Source organism: Aethalodelphis obliquidens, unplaced genomic scaffold (assembly GCF_003676395.1).
Source record: "Aethalodelphis obliquidens isolate GAN/ISIS:26980383/991018 unplaced genomic scaffold, ASM367639v1 scaffold71, whole genome shotgun sequence".
NCBI lineage: Eukaryota > Metazoa > Chordata > Mammalia > Artiodactyla > Delphinidae > Aethalodelphis > Aethalodelphis obliquidens.
Genome location: NW_020838015.1, coordinates 2287577 through 2305102, shown reverse-complemented (window position 1 = coordinate 2305102; position 17526 = coordinate 2287577). Strand labels below are relative to the sequence as shown.

Here is a 17526-nt window from a genome sequence, read left to right as displayed (position 1 = left end):
AGGTGGGATGGGGGACGACACGGCTCTGTTTTTGGGAAAGGGGGTGTGTGGCGGGCAGCCCCGGTTTGGCAGCGGCTCTCCCGGTCGATCCTTGCTGGTGCCCCCCTCCCCAAGCCCCCGAGCCCCCTTTTACAGTTGGCTACACCTGGCTTGCATCTTTCAATCGGGGAAGGTGGGGGAGGCGTCCACGGAGAGAACACTCCAGACTGGCCGAAGGGAGCTCAGGACGATGGCCCGGAGCGGTCTCCAGTCAGTGCCCACTCCCCTGGGGCGCGCCGCCGCACATCCTGGGTTCTCCGTGCGCCCACCCAAAGTTGCTTTTTGTCAGAGATTCAGCGGCAGGCGCCTGGGAAGGGGGAGCCCAGAGGAGCGCAAGGGCGGGGTGAGCTGGGGTCGGGAGCTGGCCGAGAGAGCCGGGGGTCCTGGAAGGTCGGGCCGGGGGGTGCGTGTGGGGGGGCGGCCCCGCGCTGGGACCTGGCGGAGGAGGGGCGAGGAGCCTGCGGCAGCGCGGGTGTGTGTGGTGGGAGAGAAAATCCCTTTGTTGCCGACCGATCGCGCTCGGGGCTGAGGCGGGGGAGGGGGCGCCCCTCCCCCACTCGCAGCCGCCGCCGCCGCTGCGGGCCAAGTTCACTCCCGACTGACCCGAGTGGCTCGCTGCTCTATTCTGGCGCCCTGGGAGGAGGCAGGGAAGGTTCTGGTTGCTCGAAAGGTCAGGGCCGGCCGCGTGAGTTTCCCGGCCCCCACCCCGTCACACCCCCACTCCTGCTCCGCAGCTCTGTTACTAATGCAAAACTTGGGTCGTGAGTGGGGACGCCTCTGGAGGCGGCGACAGCCATGACTTGGAGTGTGCCAAGAGACAGCGCCTGGGCAGGCTGGATCACTCCTCCCACCCCCCACTCCCCCCCAGCACTCATGCCCGGCTGCAGGACCCAGTCGGCGACCTCCTTCAGCCACACCCCAGGAAGCCTGCGACCCTCCCTCCGACCTGGGGGCATCCTTGGGGTTCCCCTCTCTCCACTGCTACACATACTGGGGAAAACATCCCAGGAGGACTTGCCCCAACGCTGCACACCCTGGACCGCTTTTTCTCATCTCCCACCTCCTCGCGGCCCCCAGTCCTAAAATAGGAACTTCTTCATCCCTCCCTTCCTTGACGCCAATAGAGAAGCGCCTGTGTGTGACTCAGTCTGCGCTTGGAGCAGTCCCAGGAAGGGCTCCCGCGCCATGAGCTTTGGGCTTCCACGAAAGCCACACACTCTGCAGAAGGTCACCCCTCCCGGGCCCCCTCTGTGTCCCTGCCTCAGCCTTCCCTCTGCCGCAAAGAAACTATGTAGCTGTTCTGGGGTTGGTTTATTACATAGTATGTTTAGTAGAGTTAGATGCTGTTTAATGGGTTAGATGTGGCCTGCACCAGCTATTGCCAGGCAGAACTCAAGTCCATAGTGCAGTTTAATCCTCTGGAAAACACGGTGCCAAATATTTACAGATGAGGGGGCCAAAGTTGAAGAGGTCCGGCCACCTGCCCAGAGACACGCCGTGGATGAGAGTGGGAGCTGGGAGGCTGTGGTGACTGCGCGCGCGCACGCACGCGCGCCCTCCACAGAGAACCAGCCATGCCCATGCAGTGAGGGACACCCCTTCCCCGAGGAGGTCCCCAGCCTACGGAGGACCGTGGCACATGGCATGCTGGCTGGGAGCCCTGCCGTCTGCCCGGCCTTCTGAGCCGGAAGCTCCCCAAAACCTGTCCAGGTCTTCTTGGTCACTAACTGGAAAAGTGCCCGATGCGGCAAGGGGTGCCTAGAGAGCGAGGCCCTAGGAAGGGGCACCGTTAGTATTGGAGTGGAGTTGGGATGGTTTGGTGACGCTGCTTCCCATTCCGTCGCTGTCACTTGACAAGCGTGCTGTGCAGACTTGAACCAATCCATCAGCGCCTCAAGGGCGGAGGCAGTGGAAAGTGGCCCGATGCCAGGAGGAGCTGGGGTGGAGAGAAAGGAGAGGTGCCAGGAGTGGCCTGGTGCTGCCTCCCTGCACTCACGCCAGCCTCTCACGGCCACTGCTCCTTCCTTTGCAACCTATTTGTTGCCTGCCAAGGGAAGTCGCCTTTAAAGAAAAAAAACAAAACAAACGTTCCCTCCTTTTCCTCGTTCCATAATGGTGTCTTCATGGCAGGGATCGACAGAACGGTGGTGGGTGCAGCTGGGGACCCGTGTGCCCCCTCGTGTCTTTTCACAGAGGGCCAAGGTGCCCTCACTCAGGGATGCCGAGGTTGGGGTGACAGCTCCTAATCTTGGTCCCTCTGACCTCTTTCCGCCAATCAGGCTCTTCTCCCCAGTGTCCAGGCCAAGCTCCGATGCTAATCATAACTCTTGGCTCCTGGACCAGATGACGGCCCAAGTCTGTCGAGGGAGACTCAAGCTCTCCTATGCTTGCCCTTAGGGCCAGACCGAAAGCCGGAGAGCACGCTGCGAGTCTGCGTTTTGCAAGCCGGGTCTCTCGCAGAACCGGGTGTTCAGCGGGCAGCCACCACAATTCCTGGTCTGTTCTTCAGAAACCAGACGCTCCTCCGTCTCCCCGGCTGACCCCTTCTCTTGGCCACCTTCCCTCTTCATCCCTATCCCACATCCTTGCCCCCTTCTCTCCACTGCTGGGAAAAAGGGTTAAAACCCAGAGCCAAGGTGTAGCTTAGCAGCTCCCACTGGAAACAGGTTGGTGCTTGTAAAGTGCTTTTCATGACTGACTTCACACATCTTGGCACTTCCAGAAGCATCACCCACCTGTGGAAGAAAAGGGGGGGGGTCGTTGAGAAATAAGGGCAGATGAGCCTCTTATATACAGCAGCAAAGCGCCCGCTCTGTCATCTGAATCACGTCATTTGCCCCCCTGCACCATGACCCACGGCCAAGGGTCAGGGAAGTCCCTTTTGAAGAACTTTTCCTTGGAGGTTAAAAAAAAAGAAGAAGAAAGTAAGAAAGACCCCCCAACTGTTTCAATAGCCGCTTCTAGAAGAGGAGCGGGGTGAGCATGGCTGTGTCTCTGACCCCGTCTCTGTGTCCCTTGTGCCCAAGATCCCCTTAGTTAGTTCTGCATCCCAGCGAGATGGGGGGTGGGCCCATTCGTCAGTGATGGTGGGGTGTAAGCAGTATGGCCTTTGCCCAGGATGAGGGTGTTCCTGCCCAGGATTCGGGCCGTCACTCTGGAGAAGGGCCTCACGCCAGGCAGGGCCCCGGCTCCTTGGCCCTTTCCACCCAGGTCCATCTTTGGCCCGGAACCTGAAGAGTTAAAAGTCTTTAGCTCGTTGCAATGAAATTATGGCTGGCAGTGGCGCCGCTGTTTGTTCAACAGACCTCCACTTTTAAACAGTTCACAAAAAGTTCATGGGGCAGCTAAAGATTATAAGTGTGTGTGTGTGTGTGTGTGTGTGTGTGTGTGTGTGTGTGTAGGTGTAGCCAGCAGGATCCAATACTGAGCCTTACCCCTCCTCCTCTTGTTTCTTCACGGCCAGCCCCCCGCCCCGCCCCCACTCCCATGACACCGGACCACGCTCGGGGCCTCAACCCTCCATCTGACCCTGTGCACGTAAGAACACTTCATCCTGACACTGGGTGTTATTTATCTGTGCGGCGTTAATATTGAAAACCCCACCAGACAAGACCTGGAAGGGCGGGGAGAGACTCTGAAAGCACCCCGTGGTCCCAGGTGTCTCTAAACTGCATTCCCCTCTCATGCTAAGTCCAGGCCGCCCTTTCTGAAGAAAAGCCCTTTCAAGGGAAGGGGGCTCCTGGCCCTTTTTGAGGGGAGGGGAGAGGACTCAAAAGGATGATTGTGGCAGCGGCCTTTCTGTTTCCTCAGTCAGGTGCTCAGAGGTCCTTGTCCCAAGGTGACAACTAAAGGAGACATGTAAGAGGCAGCTTGTGTAAGTTTTGAAGCCTGGGGCACCAGAAGATTGGGGCTTCGAGGGCACACACGCTTCTTCCCTCATCCTTTTCTTAAGGGTTTGATGGAGTGACCCTTTGGCTTCTGGTATAATGTCCAAATTTCATCGTGACACCCAGCCAAGGGGTGGCACGGTGTGGTCCTCCCGCTGCAGCCACGGCCAGGACACTTGCACCGAGGAATGTTGCTCCTCCACCTTTTAGATGAGGCTTCCCTGGACATCTTCCTTTTGGTCTTCCTTTCGTTAGAAGGGGCGGCAGGGGTTAGCGAGGGGACACTTTGTTGAATGTGCCTTCTCGTCGGCCCTGCACTAGTGGTGGCCTGCCCCCAACTTGATGTGTATGTTCGAAACACGGAAGAACAGCCCGTGAGCCCCCCACAGAACCTTCCTTGATGCCCAAGTCCATCTGAGTCCACCTTTTCGGGGCACCGTGGCCAGCCACTGGAAGTGCCCCAGTCTGTCTCAAGTAAGGGATGCTTCCTAAAGAAACAGCTTCTCTAGAATCCCACCAGGCCGGACACAACTGGGAGATCTCTGCCTCTCCTCAAGCTTCATTGTTGAGTTCTAACTACGGGCCGTGTGACTCTTGAGACGGTGTTCTCTTCTGTATAGGGGCCGCCGACGGGGGATGCTGGTGGACAAAAGCCTGTGTTAGGACAAAGAAATGCAGAGGGATAGCCTGGCTGGCTTTGGGATTCAGGTCTCCCAGGTGCTCCCTGACCCCACCCCTAGTCACTCTCGGAAAAAGAGTCCCCAGTCCTCGGTGGCTCCCACCCAACAGACCTGGCAGTCAGCTCCGTGTGCTAAAGTGTAAGAGCAAGCATTTGCATATTTTTTCCTGCTAACAAAGGAAATGTGTCGACTTAGGGAACATTTGGGCTTTCGGAAACTGTGTGGGTGGGTGTGTGAGGGAGGAGAAAGAAAAGTTCCCCCCATGAGCTGCACACCAGTGATTTCACACTCAGGTTTGGGCCCTGTGTAAAGAGGCCGTGGCTGGGGGGGCCCTCCCCTCCCCCGCCACCCCGCCCCGGACAAAGCAGGGGAATTGCCTAGGGCCATCGGTCCCAGGCATTAAAGGCTCCCCTACTTATTAACCCAGCATTTAACAGCAGGATATGGGGCTGAAGCGCAGTCAAAAGAAACGGCTCAACCTCCAAAGAGCAATTAAAATCCTGCACGAGGATAAATCACGCGCCGTGATAATCCTGTTAATAAAATGCAGCTTGTCCTGACCCTTCACTCATGCAGCAAACTAGAATGTGATGTGGGTGGGGCTGGTGGGCCGGGAAGTTAAGGAGGGGGCGGGGCTCTCCCCTCCGCCTCGGCAGCCTCCCCCCTCCTCCCGGTAGACGGTTAACGGGTGGCTTCTGCTTGCTCCCCGCGGGCCGGAAACTTGCAGCCCCAGCCCCAGCCCGGCAGCCTGGGCTGCTACGATTTCTGCACTCGCTACTGATTGCTGGTCCCCAGCGAGCAGGCGTCGTCGAATTACTCCGCCGCCTCCCTCTGCAGCTCCCAGGCCAAACCACCCAGGTTTGGGGCTTAATCTAATCTAGGGCCCGGGTGGGGTGGCTCGCCAGCCCACTGACTCTTTTTAACCCTCCATCTGTAAGTCACACGCACCGCAGCCGTAGAAGTGAGTCGTCGTTTGGGCCGCCACACCGGACCGTTGTGCCTTTTATCCCACACCCCACCCCCGTCCCCAGTCCTTTCAGCCGCAAGAAGAATCAATGTGGGGCTCCCCGGAATCAGGCACCGTCTGCTTTCAATCCAAGTGTGTTCTCCGAAAGGCTGGGAAAGGGGGAGGGAGAAGGGCAGGTTAAGGGTGATATGTGCTGTACCTTGAATGGTGTGTGGCCTGTGGTTCTTGAACCCTCTCTGCATCCCCAGCGCCTCCTGCCAGGGAAGTTCCAGCTCCCTCCTTGAACCTCTGGCTCAGGCGTGTTCCTTTGCTCCTGGCCGTCTGTAGAACATGGAGCAGGGTCTGCCTTCCCAAGTGCGTTCTGTATGGACTGCCTAGAAGGAGGGTTTCTCTTGTTCCCTCTTTGGCTCCTTTTTTATTCAACCTTCTGGGATTCTTTTTGTTTTAAACAGACTAGACGCTTGAAGAAAAGCTGCCATCCAAGAAGACGACATGCTTTCAGCAACCCCCCTGTATGGGAACGTTCACAGCTGGATGAACAGCGAGAGGGTCCGCATGTGTGGGATCAGCGACGACAGGTAAATGCGCGTGTCCGGCTGAGGCCTGGGGAGAGCGTGGGTCCTTCCCCAGGGCTCCTGAGCAGAGCCCCCCCTTCACGTCCTCACAGCCAGAGTGGGCCCAAAGGGGGTAGGGGGTCGGGGGGAGATCTCCTGCCTAACAGGCAACCTGGCTCAGCGAAGCATTGCCGCCCTTTAAGAGATTAGCCCCTAAAGCGGCCTTTCAGTGCACTTTCGTCCTTAATTTATTATTTCATATTTATGAAGGAGAATTAATCCCAGTCTATATGCTGCTTTAACTCTAAATGTCAGGAGTGTGGGCCCAGGTGGATCGGCATTCGATGTGCTTTTAAAACAAATAGTTTGCTCAGTAATAAATGGGGCGATAGCCACCCTTCACATCATTGAAGCCCAGGGTTTCTCTGCGTCCTCCGCCGCCTGTTCAGCGAGGCCATTGGCTCCTGGTTTCAGTCACCCGACAGCTCTGTTATGCTTCCTAATCAGTAATTTTGGAGTGCGGGGTAGAGGCAGCTAAGCGGTAGATAATTGAAGCTGCTCTTCCGGGTAATGATGAAACTTTTCTCTGCCGCTTGTCAGTGATTTTATCCTGGGGATTTGGAAGTCGGCACCAAGCACTTTCTTTACCGATGCTCTCTGATAACAAGTTCCAGGGCAGCCGCAGCAGCCTGGCACAGATGTGCGGCTTCCCCTGGAGCAGCTGACATTTGTAGAATATTAGTGTGTATCCCCCATCATTTTGATAGAGGCAGTCAAATATGGCTTCATTATCACCATGGAAACCAGTTTTGTAGGACATGGTACCTAACTTTGCTTGGGGAAAAGTTTTTGAAAGCCTGTCCTCACGGGTAACACAGAAGTGATTGATGTAGCCAGCTTGCAGACTCCAGCCTTGAGGTCCCCACTTTGGCTTTGGACATTGTATTACTTCATGCCTGTCCTCAGGTAGAGCTTACAAGGGTCTGCTAGGACAGCAGAGCCTGGACTGCCCTGCCCGGCCTCTCTAGAGGAAAAATTGTGAGGGTGACGTGGTTGTGCAGAATTTCTGCCTTACCCAACTCGAGGACGCATTTGTGATTTCACATCCCTGTTGCCCTGCCTTTCCGTTGTTTTTCCCAGTCCTGTTGGATCACCATTCGGGGACAACTTTCAATATGGGCCATTGGGGAGTTTTTTTTTTTTTTTAAGGGCAGTTGGAAAAACGGAGTTATTAGAAACTGGTCTATTCTGGGGCAATCTATGAAAGATGGATCAAGTGAGGAATGCCTTCATGAAGTTGGTGTGTCCTTCTAAATAGGAAAATTCCTGTAAACGATGGTGACGCTTCAAAGGCCAGACTGGAACTAAGGGAAGAAAATCCCTTGAATCACAACGTGGTAAGAGATTCATGGCTTCTGTTGATGTGCTGAGTATCAGTGATCTGTAAATCAATCGTGCATTCATTTGCTACCATTTAAGGGCCTTTTGGGGGCGGGGCGGGGTGTTTCAGGGCAGGGTTTGAGTAGAAAGAAAGCCTAGGCTGCAGGACGGAGCCTCACCCGGTTTCTTCCTGGCTCCATTTCTTGGCTGTGCTCGCCATTTACGTCCTCGTCCCCTGGCGACTGGTGGGATATGTGCCGCCTTTTCTTCGATAAGCTACGTGCCACGTCAGTGCTCCCAGCTGGATAAATTTGTAGCCTTAGGGTTTACCTTCCCAGTAAAATGTGAAACAGAGCTGTCTTCAGATACCAGGGAGAGGAAGTCAAAAGACACAACTACAGTTTGACCCATGGCCTCTTTATTGATTTAGAAACGAGACAGCTCAGGTCCTTCATTCCTTACTGTCCCCCTGAAGATTGTTTTTTGTTATGTTAAATAATGCCTCGCTACATCGGGGCGGGGGGGGGAGCCACAGGGAACATCGCCCCGCCCCAACCTGACAGGGCCTGGGGAGGGTGAGTCCGAGTTCTGTACCCCACGAGGGTGGTTCTGAGAGCAGAGGAGTTGGTATCACCTCAGTTGCAGCAAAGAATTTCTGCTGAGAAGGTGGATCTTCCAGAGTGAATAGATGACTGAGTTAATGCAGGGGCCTCAAGTCTAAAGGGACCAACGTTTTTACGTGCTTTCAGGATACTAGTTGGACAAAAGTGAGACGGCAGGCAGAGGAGGGTTCTGGATAAGCGGGGAGGGGGCCAGAGACCTTGTGAATCCTTTATTTTTAAACCCTTTCGGCTCAGATGTCGAGGCTGATGTCTTATTGAGCTAGTCCGCGGTTTCTCTTTGGGATGGGCTGCTTTGAAGGCGTGTCCTCGGTAATACCCATGTTCTTCTTCTGCGAAGGTGGACGCGACCACGGCCCATCGGATCGATGGCCTGGCAGCGCTGAGCATGGACCGCACCGGCCTGATCCGGGAAGGGCTGCGTGTCCCCGGAAACATCGTCTATTCTAGCTTGTGTGGACTGGGCTCAGAGAAAGGGCGGGAGGCTGCCACAACCATAGGTGGTCTGGGGTTTTCTTCCGAAAGAAACCCAGAGATGCAGTTCAAACCGAATACGCCCGAGACGGTGGAGGCCTCCGCTGTCTCCGGAAAGCCCCCAAATGGCTTCAGTGCTATATACAAAACGCCACCCGGAATACAAAAAAGTGCTGTCCCCACGGCAGAAACACTGGGCTTGGACAGACCTGCTAGCGACAAACAGAGCCCACTCAACATCAATGGTGCTAGTTACCTGCGGCTGCCCTGGGTCAATCCTTACATGGAGGGGGCCACGCCAGCCATCTACCCTTTCCTCGACTCGCCAAATAAGTATTCCCTGAACATGTACAAGGCCTTGCTACCTCAGCAGTCCTACAGCCTGGCCCAGCCGCTGTATTCTCCGGTCTGTACCAACGGGGAGCGATTTCTCTACCTGCCGCCACCTCACTACGTCAGTCCCCACATCCCGTCGTCCCTGGCCTCGCCCATGAGACTCTCGACGCCTTCGGCCTCCCCAGCCATCCCGCCTCTGGTCCACTGCGCAGACAAAAGCCTGCCCTGGAAGATGGGCGTCAGTCCTGGGAACCCGGTCGATTCCCACTCATATCCCCACATCCAGAACAGTAAGCAGCCTAGGGTGCCGTCTGCCAAGGCGGTCACCAGCGGCCTGCCGGGGGACACGGCTCTCCTGTTGCCCCCCTCGCCTCGGCCTTCACCCCGCGTCCACCTGCCCTCCCAGCCCGCTGCGGACACCTACTCCGAGTTCCATAAGCACTATGCCAGGATCTCCACGTCGCCCTCGGTCACCCTGTCCAAGCCATACATGACGGTCAGCAGCGAGTTCCCCGCGGCCAGGCTCTGCAGCAGCAAGTATCCTAAGGCCCCAGAAGGAGCCGAAAGCACCCAGCCAGCTCCCGGGCACACCCGCAAAGCAGCAGGTCAGGACAGAAAAGATGGCAGCTCACCTCCTCTCTTGGAGAAGCAGACGGTTACCAAAGACGTCACCGATAAGCCACTAGACTTGTCCTCTAAAGTGGTGGATGTAGATGCTTCCAAAGCCGACCACATGAAGAAGATGGCTCCCACGGTCCTGGTTCACAGCAGAGCCGGGAGCGGCCTCGTGCTCTCCGGAAGTGAGATTCCGAAAGAAACTCTATCTCCTCCAGGAAACGGCTGTGCTATCTATAGATCTGAGATCATTAGCACGGCTCCCTCGTCCTGGGTGGTGCCCGGGCCAAGTCCTAACGAAGAGAACAACGGCAAAGGCCTGCCGCTGAAAAACAAGGCCTTGGACTGGGCCATCCCGCAGCAGCGCAGTTCTTCGTGTCCCCGCATGGGCGCCGCCGACGCCGTGGTCACTAACGTTTCGGGGTCGGTGTCGAGCGCCGGCCGCCCGGCCTCTGCGTCGCCGGCCCCGAATGCCACCGCCGAGGGCAGCAAGACCAGCAGGAGCTCCGTGGATACCACGCCATCCGTCATCCAGCACGTGGGCCAGCCCCCGACCACACCTGCCAAGCACAGCGGCGGCACCGGCGGCAAGGGCGCCAAAGTCAGCAACCCAGAGCCGAGCTTCAAAGCGAACGAGAACGGCCTCCCGCCGAGCTCAATATTTCTCTCACCAAACGAGGCGTTCAGGTCCCCACCCATCCCCTACCCCAGGAGTTACCTGCCTTACCCAGCGCCCGAGGGCATTGCCATAAGCCCCCTGTCCTTACACGGCAAAGGCCCTGTCTACCCTCACCCGGTGTTGTTGCCCAACGGCAGTCTCTTCCCTGGGCACCTCGCCCCAAAGCCGGGACTGCCCTATGGGCTCCCCACGGGCAGGCCGGAGTTCGTGACCTACCAGGACGCGCTGGGGTTGGGCATGGTGCATCCCATGTTGATACCTCACACGCCCATCGAGATCACTAAAGAGGAGAAACCGGAGAGGAGGTCCCGGTCCCACGAGAGGACCCGCTACGAGGACCCAAGCCTCCGGAACCGGTTCTCTGAGATGCTGGAGGCTGGCAACACCAAGTTACATCCAGAAGTCCCCGCGGACAAGAACCTAAAGCCCAGCCCCAGCTGGAATCAAGGGAAGACCGTAGTCAAGAGTGACAAGCTCGTCTATGTAGACCTCCTCCGGGAAGAGCCAGAGGCGAAAACCGACGCTAACGCGTCCAAACCCGGCTTCACAGCTGAGAGCGTCGGCCAGAGTGCCGAGCCCACCAAACCCCCGCCCGACCCAGCCCTGCAGCCACACCGGGATTTCATTGCCCTGAGAGAGGAGTTGGGGCGCATCAGTGACTTCCACGAAGCCTATACTTTCAAACAGGCTCCGGGCCAGCCAGTCTTCGGCTTAAGCAAGGAGAATGTTCCGGCGGGAACCAACAAGGAGAACCTGGCGATGCCGGTCTCGACTTCCTTCCTGGAGCCGACCCTGGGGAGCGACGGCTCTGCGGTCACTTTCGGGAAAACCCAAGAGGATCCCAAACCGTTTTGCGTGGGCAGTGCCCCACCGAGTGTGGACGTCACCCCCACCTATACCAAAGACGGAGCTGACGAGGCAGAATCAACCGATGGCAAAGTTCTGAAACCGAAGCCATCGAAGCTGGCAAAGAGAATCGCAAACTCCGCTGGTTACGTGGGTGACCGGTTCAAGTGTGTCACTACCGAACTGTACGCAGACTCCAGTCAGCTCAGCCGGGAGCAGCGGGCATTGCAGGTGAGCCCCCCACCCGAATTTCAGGAGCCTGACCAGTTGTCAGGTTTTTTTTTTAATGTGTGAAGAGGAGGGGGCCGGGGGTATGATAGGGCAGGACACCGGGCTGATTTGGTTAATGAAGCTTATGATAATTTAAATGTTTGAAATGTGTCCAGTAAGGGGACGTAAGTGGATACTTTAAGTTATTCTGTAGATTTTAAGCGAACTCCACTCGAATGCTGATAACGGAAGTTTTAATTATTGCGAAGGATGTCTAAAAGACTGCATGACATTTACCTATCAATCGCTTTGATTTCTCTGCCGTTACTGTACGTTAACAGATATACCTAAAAGCGCTGCTTAGAATGCCTTACGTGATACTTGGTGGAGGTGTGTAGCGGCCGCATGTCTGTGAGATTCGTGCAACTTTTTTTTTTTCACCAAAAAAACAAACAAACAAAAAAGAACAAAAAAACAAACCTTGCTTAAAGGGATAGAGTATGTATTTAACTTGCTAGTGAATGATAGATGTTGTATAGGAATTTCCTTAAGATATTTTACTTTTAATTAAAAGATAAAGCCAAATTGTTTTGCAATGTTAAGAAAAAAATTGGTTTATGCTTATAAAAATGGATGAAGTTATCTAAATGATCCATTGAGTGCCCATTTTAATTACATAGATGGAAGGATTACAAGAGGACAGTATTTTATGTCTACCCGCTGCTTACTGTGAGGTCAGTTCTTCAAATTTTTATTACTAGAATCTTACATAAACCTTTTGAGTTAAATTTCATTTCCAAATATACAAAGGGAAGTTTGTGGGCCATGGTCGTCTTTATTCACTGTGCATTTGTTTTCTTTTCTGTTGTGTTTTTGTTTCGCTTTCTTTGCGTTGTGTTTTTGTTTTGTTTTATTTACCTTCGAAAGAGAATGTCTGTCTCTATGCCACAGTGTATGTATGGCTATACATACACACCACATATATCTCTACATACATATGGCTTTATGAATAAAGAGTGTGTGACTAGTTACATATAGACACTCTTACATTTTTATCGTTAAATTTTAAAATATCTCAGTTGTATCATAAATTGTGGTTGGTTTTGGGCAAACTTTTCTTTGAAGATACTTTCCTTTAAGGTAAGGGCAGTGAAGTAGCTTTGGTGGTAAGGTGTGTCTTTTTTCCATCTCCGTTCTCTTTCTAGCGTGCAATGATGCGCTTCTCAGAGTTGGAGATGAAAGAGCGAGAAGGTGGCCACCCCACGACCAAAGACTCCGAGGTGTGCAAATTCAGCCCCGCTGACTGGGAAAGGCTGAAAGGAAGTCAGGACAAAAAGCCAAAGTCGGTCGCCCTGGAGGAGGCCATTGCCGACCAGAACGACAGTGAGAGATGTAAGTGAACCCAGGCGGCTCGCGTGTGGTACCACGTCGGTGGGAACGGGGCGGTTCCGCTCTCAGTGCTGAGGGAGATGAGAGGAAACAATACGCTTCCGATGGCCCAGCATCTGGGTGGTGGCTGTTCGGAGAACGGGCTGCTCTGGCCATCCTTCCCAGCTGTGGATTGCAAGGCTGGTTGCCCTTTGGAGCGCTGCGGCGTCCAGGAGTGGAGCGCCTATGAAATGTTGTTTCCTGGCACGCATCTCCTTTTTCCGGAGAAACGCTAGTCCTGTAGTTAGTAATAGCCTGATACAGTAGAGCAGAGGAATGGCGGTGCAAGACCTCCAGCGTAGCAGGTATGTGTTCCGTTTTGTAGCAGGGACGGATGCGGGTTTTTGATAGCAGTGGCATGACACTTGCAGCCAGAGCCAGACCCTCCAGAGTGACAGTCTCCTATGGGAGGGAGTGGAGAGTACTCGGATTTTCCCTCCAAAGGCAGAGGTTTCGTTAAAATGAGATGAGGGCTGATAAAGGCACCAGCAAGATGAGCATAATTATTTTCTATGGCAGGCTTGTTTGCAGTCATTAGGAGTTGACAACACGCTCCAGGGGCGTGGGATAAACGAGGGCGTTCTTCCTACCAGACGGGGTGTATTATGTTTTGGAGGCAAAGTTGGAGAGAAAGCTAGCGTCTGCCTCGAGTCACACTCTGCGCTCCCAACAGCTGCTTGCGCACTGGGGACGACTTCGGGCTTTGCCCTCGAGACTTCCTGGGCTAACGAGATGTTGTTGGCAGCAAGTGGAGGTCTTCCTCCCGCTGTCTTCAGCGTGCGTGCTTGTGGCCTGCAGCCCGCTCCGGACCCCAGAAACCTCACCGGTGATGGTGAATGAGGGCATCTAGGTGAACGTCGAGGACAGGGTGGGCGTGAAATCCTCCTGAGACAGGACAGTCGGGGGGTGGTGGGCACGTCTGGGAGGTCCAGGCCCTCAGACCCAGTCGTAGGGTCGGCGTTCCCGCACACGCTTAGGTCCTGGGTGCCTGATGCAGTTCGGGAAAATTGTGGTCAGCGACAGCGTGTGCCTCTCTCAGCTGCTTGGAGCACTGCCCTCCCTCAGCTCATCTTTGGGGTCAGACAAAGGCCTGTGGCCGGGGTTCTGGGGAAGCCGCACCGGGACCGGTTTGTCCTGCGTGGCTCCCGTGGAAGGGGATTTCTGTGGCTAGTCAGTGACGACCTTACCCGAGTGATGGGGCTCTTGATGTGCCTGGAGTAGACGATTCCGAGCTCCTCCCCCTCGGGATTGGAATGAAAGACGGAGGGTCCAGGCCGCCCTGGAGTAAAGCAGCAAGAAAGCCTCCCTCCTTGCCTGTGCTCACAGCTGACACGCAGCCCTTACCCTCCTGAGCGGCCTCATAGCTCAGCTCTCGGGGAAGTTTCTCAGAGAGATCTGATAAAAGTGGGCAAAGGCCAAGTTCACGGGGATGCACTTCTCTGAGGAGGGGCTCTGCCTGTTCTGGGTGGATGGTGAGGGAGGCTGGAGGAAGGGAGCGGGAAGTTAACCGGCCTCGAGTCTTCTTGCCCTTTTCTCCAGCAACATGGCCAAACCCAGGGTGGCCGCTGCCCCTCATGTCTCAATGGCCTCACCCCGCCCTTCTTCCCAGAGAAGTTTGTGTGTGTCCTTCCCAGTCTTTCCTGCCTGCTGAGCGTGGAGACAAGAACTCAGTGTGGCTGATGGGGAGCAGGGCCTGAGCCCCAGATGATTCCGAAAGCCCCCTCCCCCCACTGCCCGCCTCCAGTCTCAGACCGACCGACGGGTCTCTTCCTGCAGCACCCGGGACGTGGCCCAGTGAGCCATGAATCTCCACCATGGGAGGGCAGGAGAAGGGTTGGGGAAGGTTGAGGGGCTCCGTTTGAAAGATTGGGGCAACGGAGGTGGGTTCACCATCCACCCTCTGTCTTGTAGAGACTTGTGGTTTGTAAATAGTTGGTCAGGAAAGGTCACCTAAAGGAGCCATTGTTCTTCCTGCCGCCTCCGCATCCAAGGTGCACAGCAGGTGTTCATTCCATTCAGCTGGAAATAAATGGGCCTTGTTCTTGGGCCATCACGTCTTGAGCTGATGTGGACTCGGGTCCTTCTCATGGGCGCCGGTGTGGCCGAGAGCCGAGCTGTGAGCACATGGGAGCTGGGGCGGGGAGTTGGGGCAGGCAGGGGTCACAAAGAGGGTCCGGGATGCCTTCCCCCTTCTGAGGCAGCCCCTATCCGTGGAGGGACCAGGAGCTTCTACGATGGTGGGTGCTGTCTGCGCGGCCCTGGTTGTCCCGGTGTGGGTGCATCTTGTTGCTAGGGGCTTGTTTAAAAAATGAATTAACTTAAAAACACAGTGGCTGAGATATTCATTTATTCTTTATGACTGCATGGGTGGCTGAGTTAAATTTTTATTTTGGAAGTTCACCAAATGAGTTTGGAGGTTCCTCAGACTTGGAAGTTCATCACTAGGAACCCTCAGTGGCATTTGAAGATGGGGCGGGGCAAGGAGGCATTGGTCCCTTCCTTCTCAAACTTGGAGTAACCATCTCCCTTGCCAACCACTTGGCTGGGACAGGCCTAGGACCTGCTCGGTGGCAATGCCTGGCCAGGAGCCGGAGGAAGACTTGGTCAAGGGGCTTCATGAAACTTCTTTGCTCGGGGAACTTCTCTTCCAGCTGAGCACCTGCACGTTTGTAAACTACTTTGGAACAGAGATCCCCTGCACTCCTTCTGTAGAGGGTGTAAGTTTTAACAAGGTTAGCCCTTACTGGAGGTGCTATAGTTAAGATACAGAGAAGGGGGTTTTAATCCTGGGGAGCCTTCCAACAACTCAGAACCCTCTCACCTTGTTTAGGCCTCACTGGGCATGGCTCAACAGTGGTGAGGGCGCTCTGTTGCCACGGTGACTTGTATATGTTGCTATGGTGATGCTTCTGTGAGGTGATGCTATGGTACAACCATAATGAATTTGGGATCTATGTGCTGTGAGTCATACGACCATGCTGCAGGGAGTAAGCATTAAACCTCAAACAATACAGCCACGTTCACATCTTGCTTAGACTGGGTGACCAAGGGCACATGGCTTCCCGCTTTTAGAAGGGCCAAAAGTAGCAGTGATGGCAAAGCCTGATGGTTAGGGTCCCCGTGTATCTATTTATCTCCCCATCTCCTTTGCCCTCAAGGGTACTCCTCCTGTGGGTCGTGGTTAGAACAGTCGTTGAGAAGCTCCAAGTGCCACGGAGCCTCTCCCCCGTAGCTGGTGGCCATGGGTATCTTGGGCAGTCGGGGTGGGTGTCCTTCAGGGTTATTACTGGCCTGGGTAAGGTCACACTAGCGTAAGGTCTTGGGGGGACCTTAGCTGAGGGGAATTGAGATCTTTGCCCTAAAAGGCTCCGGGGATGGGGGAAGGGTGGATGGACCTAGTTTGGAAAAAGAAACTTTAAAATTGGACACGGGGGGTTCTTAAGGCAGCCCTTACCTTCCTCCATGGATCCCCTCCCACGGAGCTCTTAGGGAAGGCCGATTGGACCAGAGAAGTCCAATGGTGTAACCAGGAGGGCTCACCTCTTAAAACTTCATACATTTCAGGCCTGAAATTCAGGCTGGTCTGGCGGTCTTGGCGTCTTTTGGTTAAAGGGATCTTTCCAGCCTTTCTCTGTGCTGAGCCCGGCCCGTGATTATGAAGCCCACCCCTGGGAGGAGGCTAGCAGTAACATTCCCACTTTACAAGAGCAGCCGGAGTGAGAGTTGCAGCGCACCCTCTTCACCGGGCCTGCGGTAGCGTGGGCTGCATCACCCGTAAGCACAGGCCAGGAGTTTGGGGTTTCTCCTGCTGCCATGACAGGAGACCCTCGCGGTTGGGGTGATTCCACCATTCCGGCAAGAGTAGACAGGGCTCTGTCCCACCTTGGGATACCCTTGGAGAAAAGTGGGTTCCACCATTGAGAACACAGGTCAGGCTAGCCAAGGCCAGGGTGAGGTTCATTCCCACAACTGACTGCCGTTAAATGCTGGGAATGCCCCCCAAGAGAGGCTGATTAGGGGACCAGCCGGCTGGGCAGAAGTGGGAGTGATACTTGAAGTGGTCTAGGGAGAGGAGGAGGAATGCTAGCAGCATGTGAGGGGTGTGTCCATGATTTCATCTAGGAAAACGGGGCTGTGGGAGCTTAGCTCAGGTGTTACCGAAATACCAAACTCATACACGCACCCCCACCCCCGGCTGGTGACGGACAGGCTCATCTTCGGGGAACTCGTTAACATCACAGTGATCGTTATGGCATTATTTGTGTGTTAGAAACAGTGTGACTAGCAAAGCGGTTGAACTGTTTCTTTGGCTAGAGCAAAAGTGAGGAGTGATGTTAGGCTGGGGTGATTGGAGGAAAAGCCCCAAGTGGATGCTAGGTTGAGCAGAGGGGGCGGAGCTGGGGTGTGAGCAGTTTAGCCCCCACACCCCTCCCATGAAGGGGGCTGGAGTCGTGTCTTTGAAATGTCCTTAGATGCTTGTTGCCTGGGAAGGAAGGCGTGGAGAAGTACCAGGTGGGGTGGCGGGTGTCCCTGTGGGTGTGCCTAGTGTCACTGAGGGCCTTCTTCCGAGACAGGAAGTAGGAGCAGCCCCTTGATGGCAGTGAAATGCTTTTCCCCCCACGGGCGTGGAAAGAGGACAGACGGACTTGTAGCGATCTGGTTGAGTTCTTTGAAATTGCCCCTGACCCTTGTGTGCGCACCAGGAAGCCTTTCCCTTAGCTTTGCCAGGCCCCTCTTCCCTTGGTCTCCCCAGCTTCCCAGCCTCCCACCATTCTTTCCTTACCCTCTTTCTTCACCTTTGCCCCTGCTGA

The 17526-nt window shown here is 55.2% G+C and overlaps 1 protein-coding gene across 10 annotated transcripts in view; it reads left to right on the top strand.

Annotated features, from left to right (window-relative positions):
* BCOR (BCL6 corepressor) overlaps positions 1-17526 on the top strand; it is a 116163-nt gene that overhangs the window by 83485 nt on the left and 15152 nt on the right. For 8 of the 10 annotated variants that reach the window (XR_003429655.1, XM_027091441.1, XM_027091443.1 and 5 more), the window contains exons 2-6: positions 6026-6151; positions 7446-7524; positions 8468-11308; positions 11968-12021; positions 12493-12679. Coding sequence is in view for 9 of the 10 variants with exons in the window: in XM_027091441.1 (XP_026947242.1) it covers positions 6066-6151; positions 7446-7524; positions 8468-11308; positions 11968-12021; positions 12493-12679 (3247 nt within the window). In the remaining variant the exon portion in view is untranslated. The remainder of the gene's footprint in view (positions 1-6025; positions 6152-7445; positions 7525-8467; positions 11309-11967; positions 12022-12492; positions 12680-17526) is intronic. The other 2 variants (XM_027091442.1, XM_027091446.1) reach the window with 1 other exon arrangement.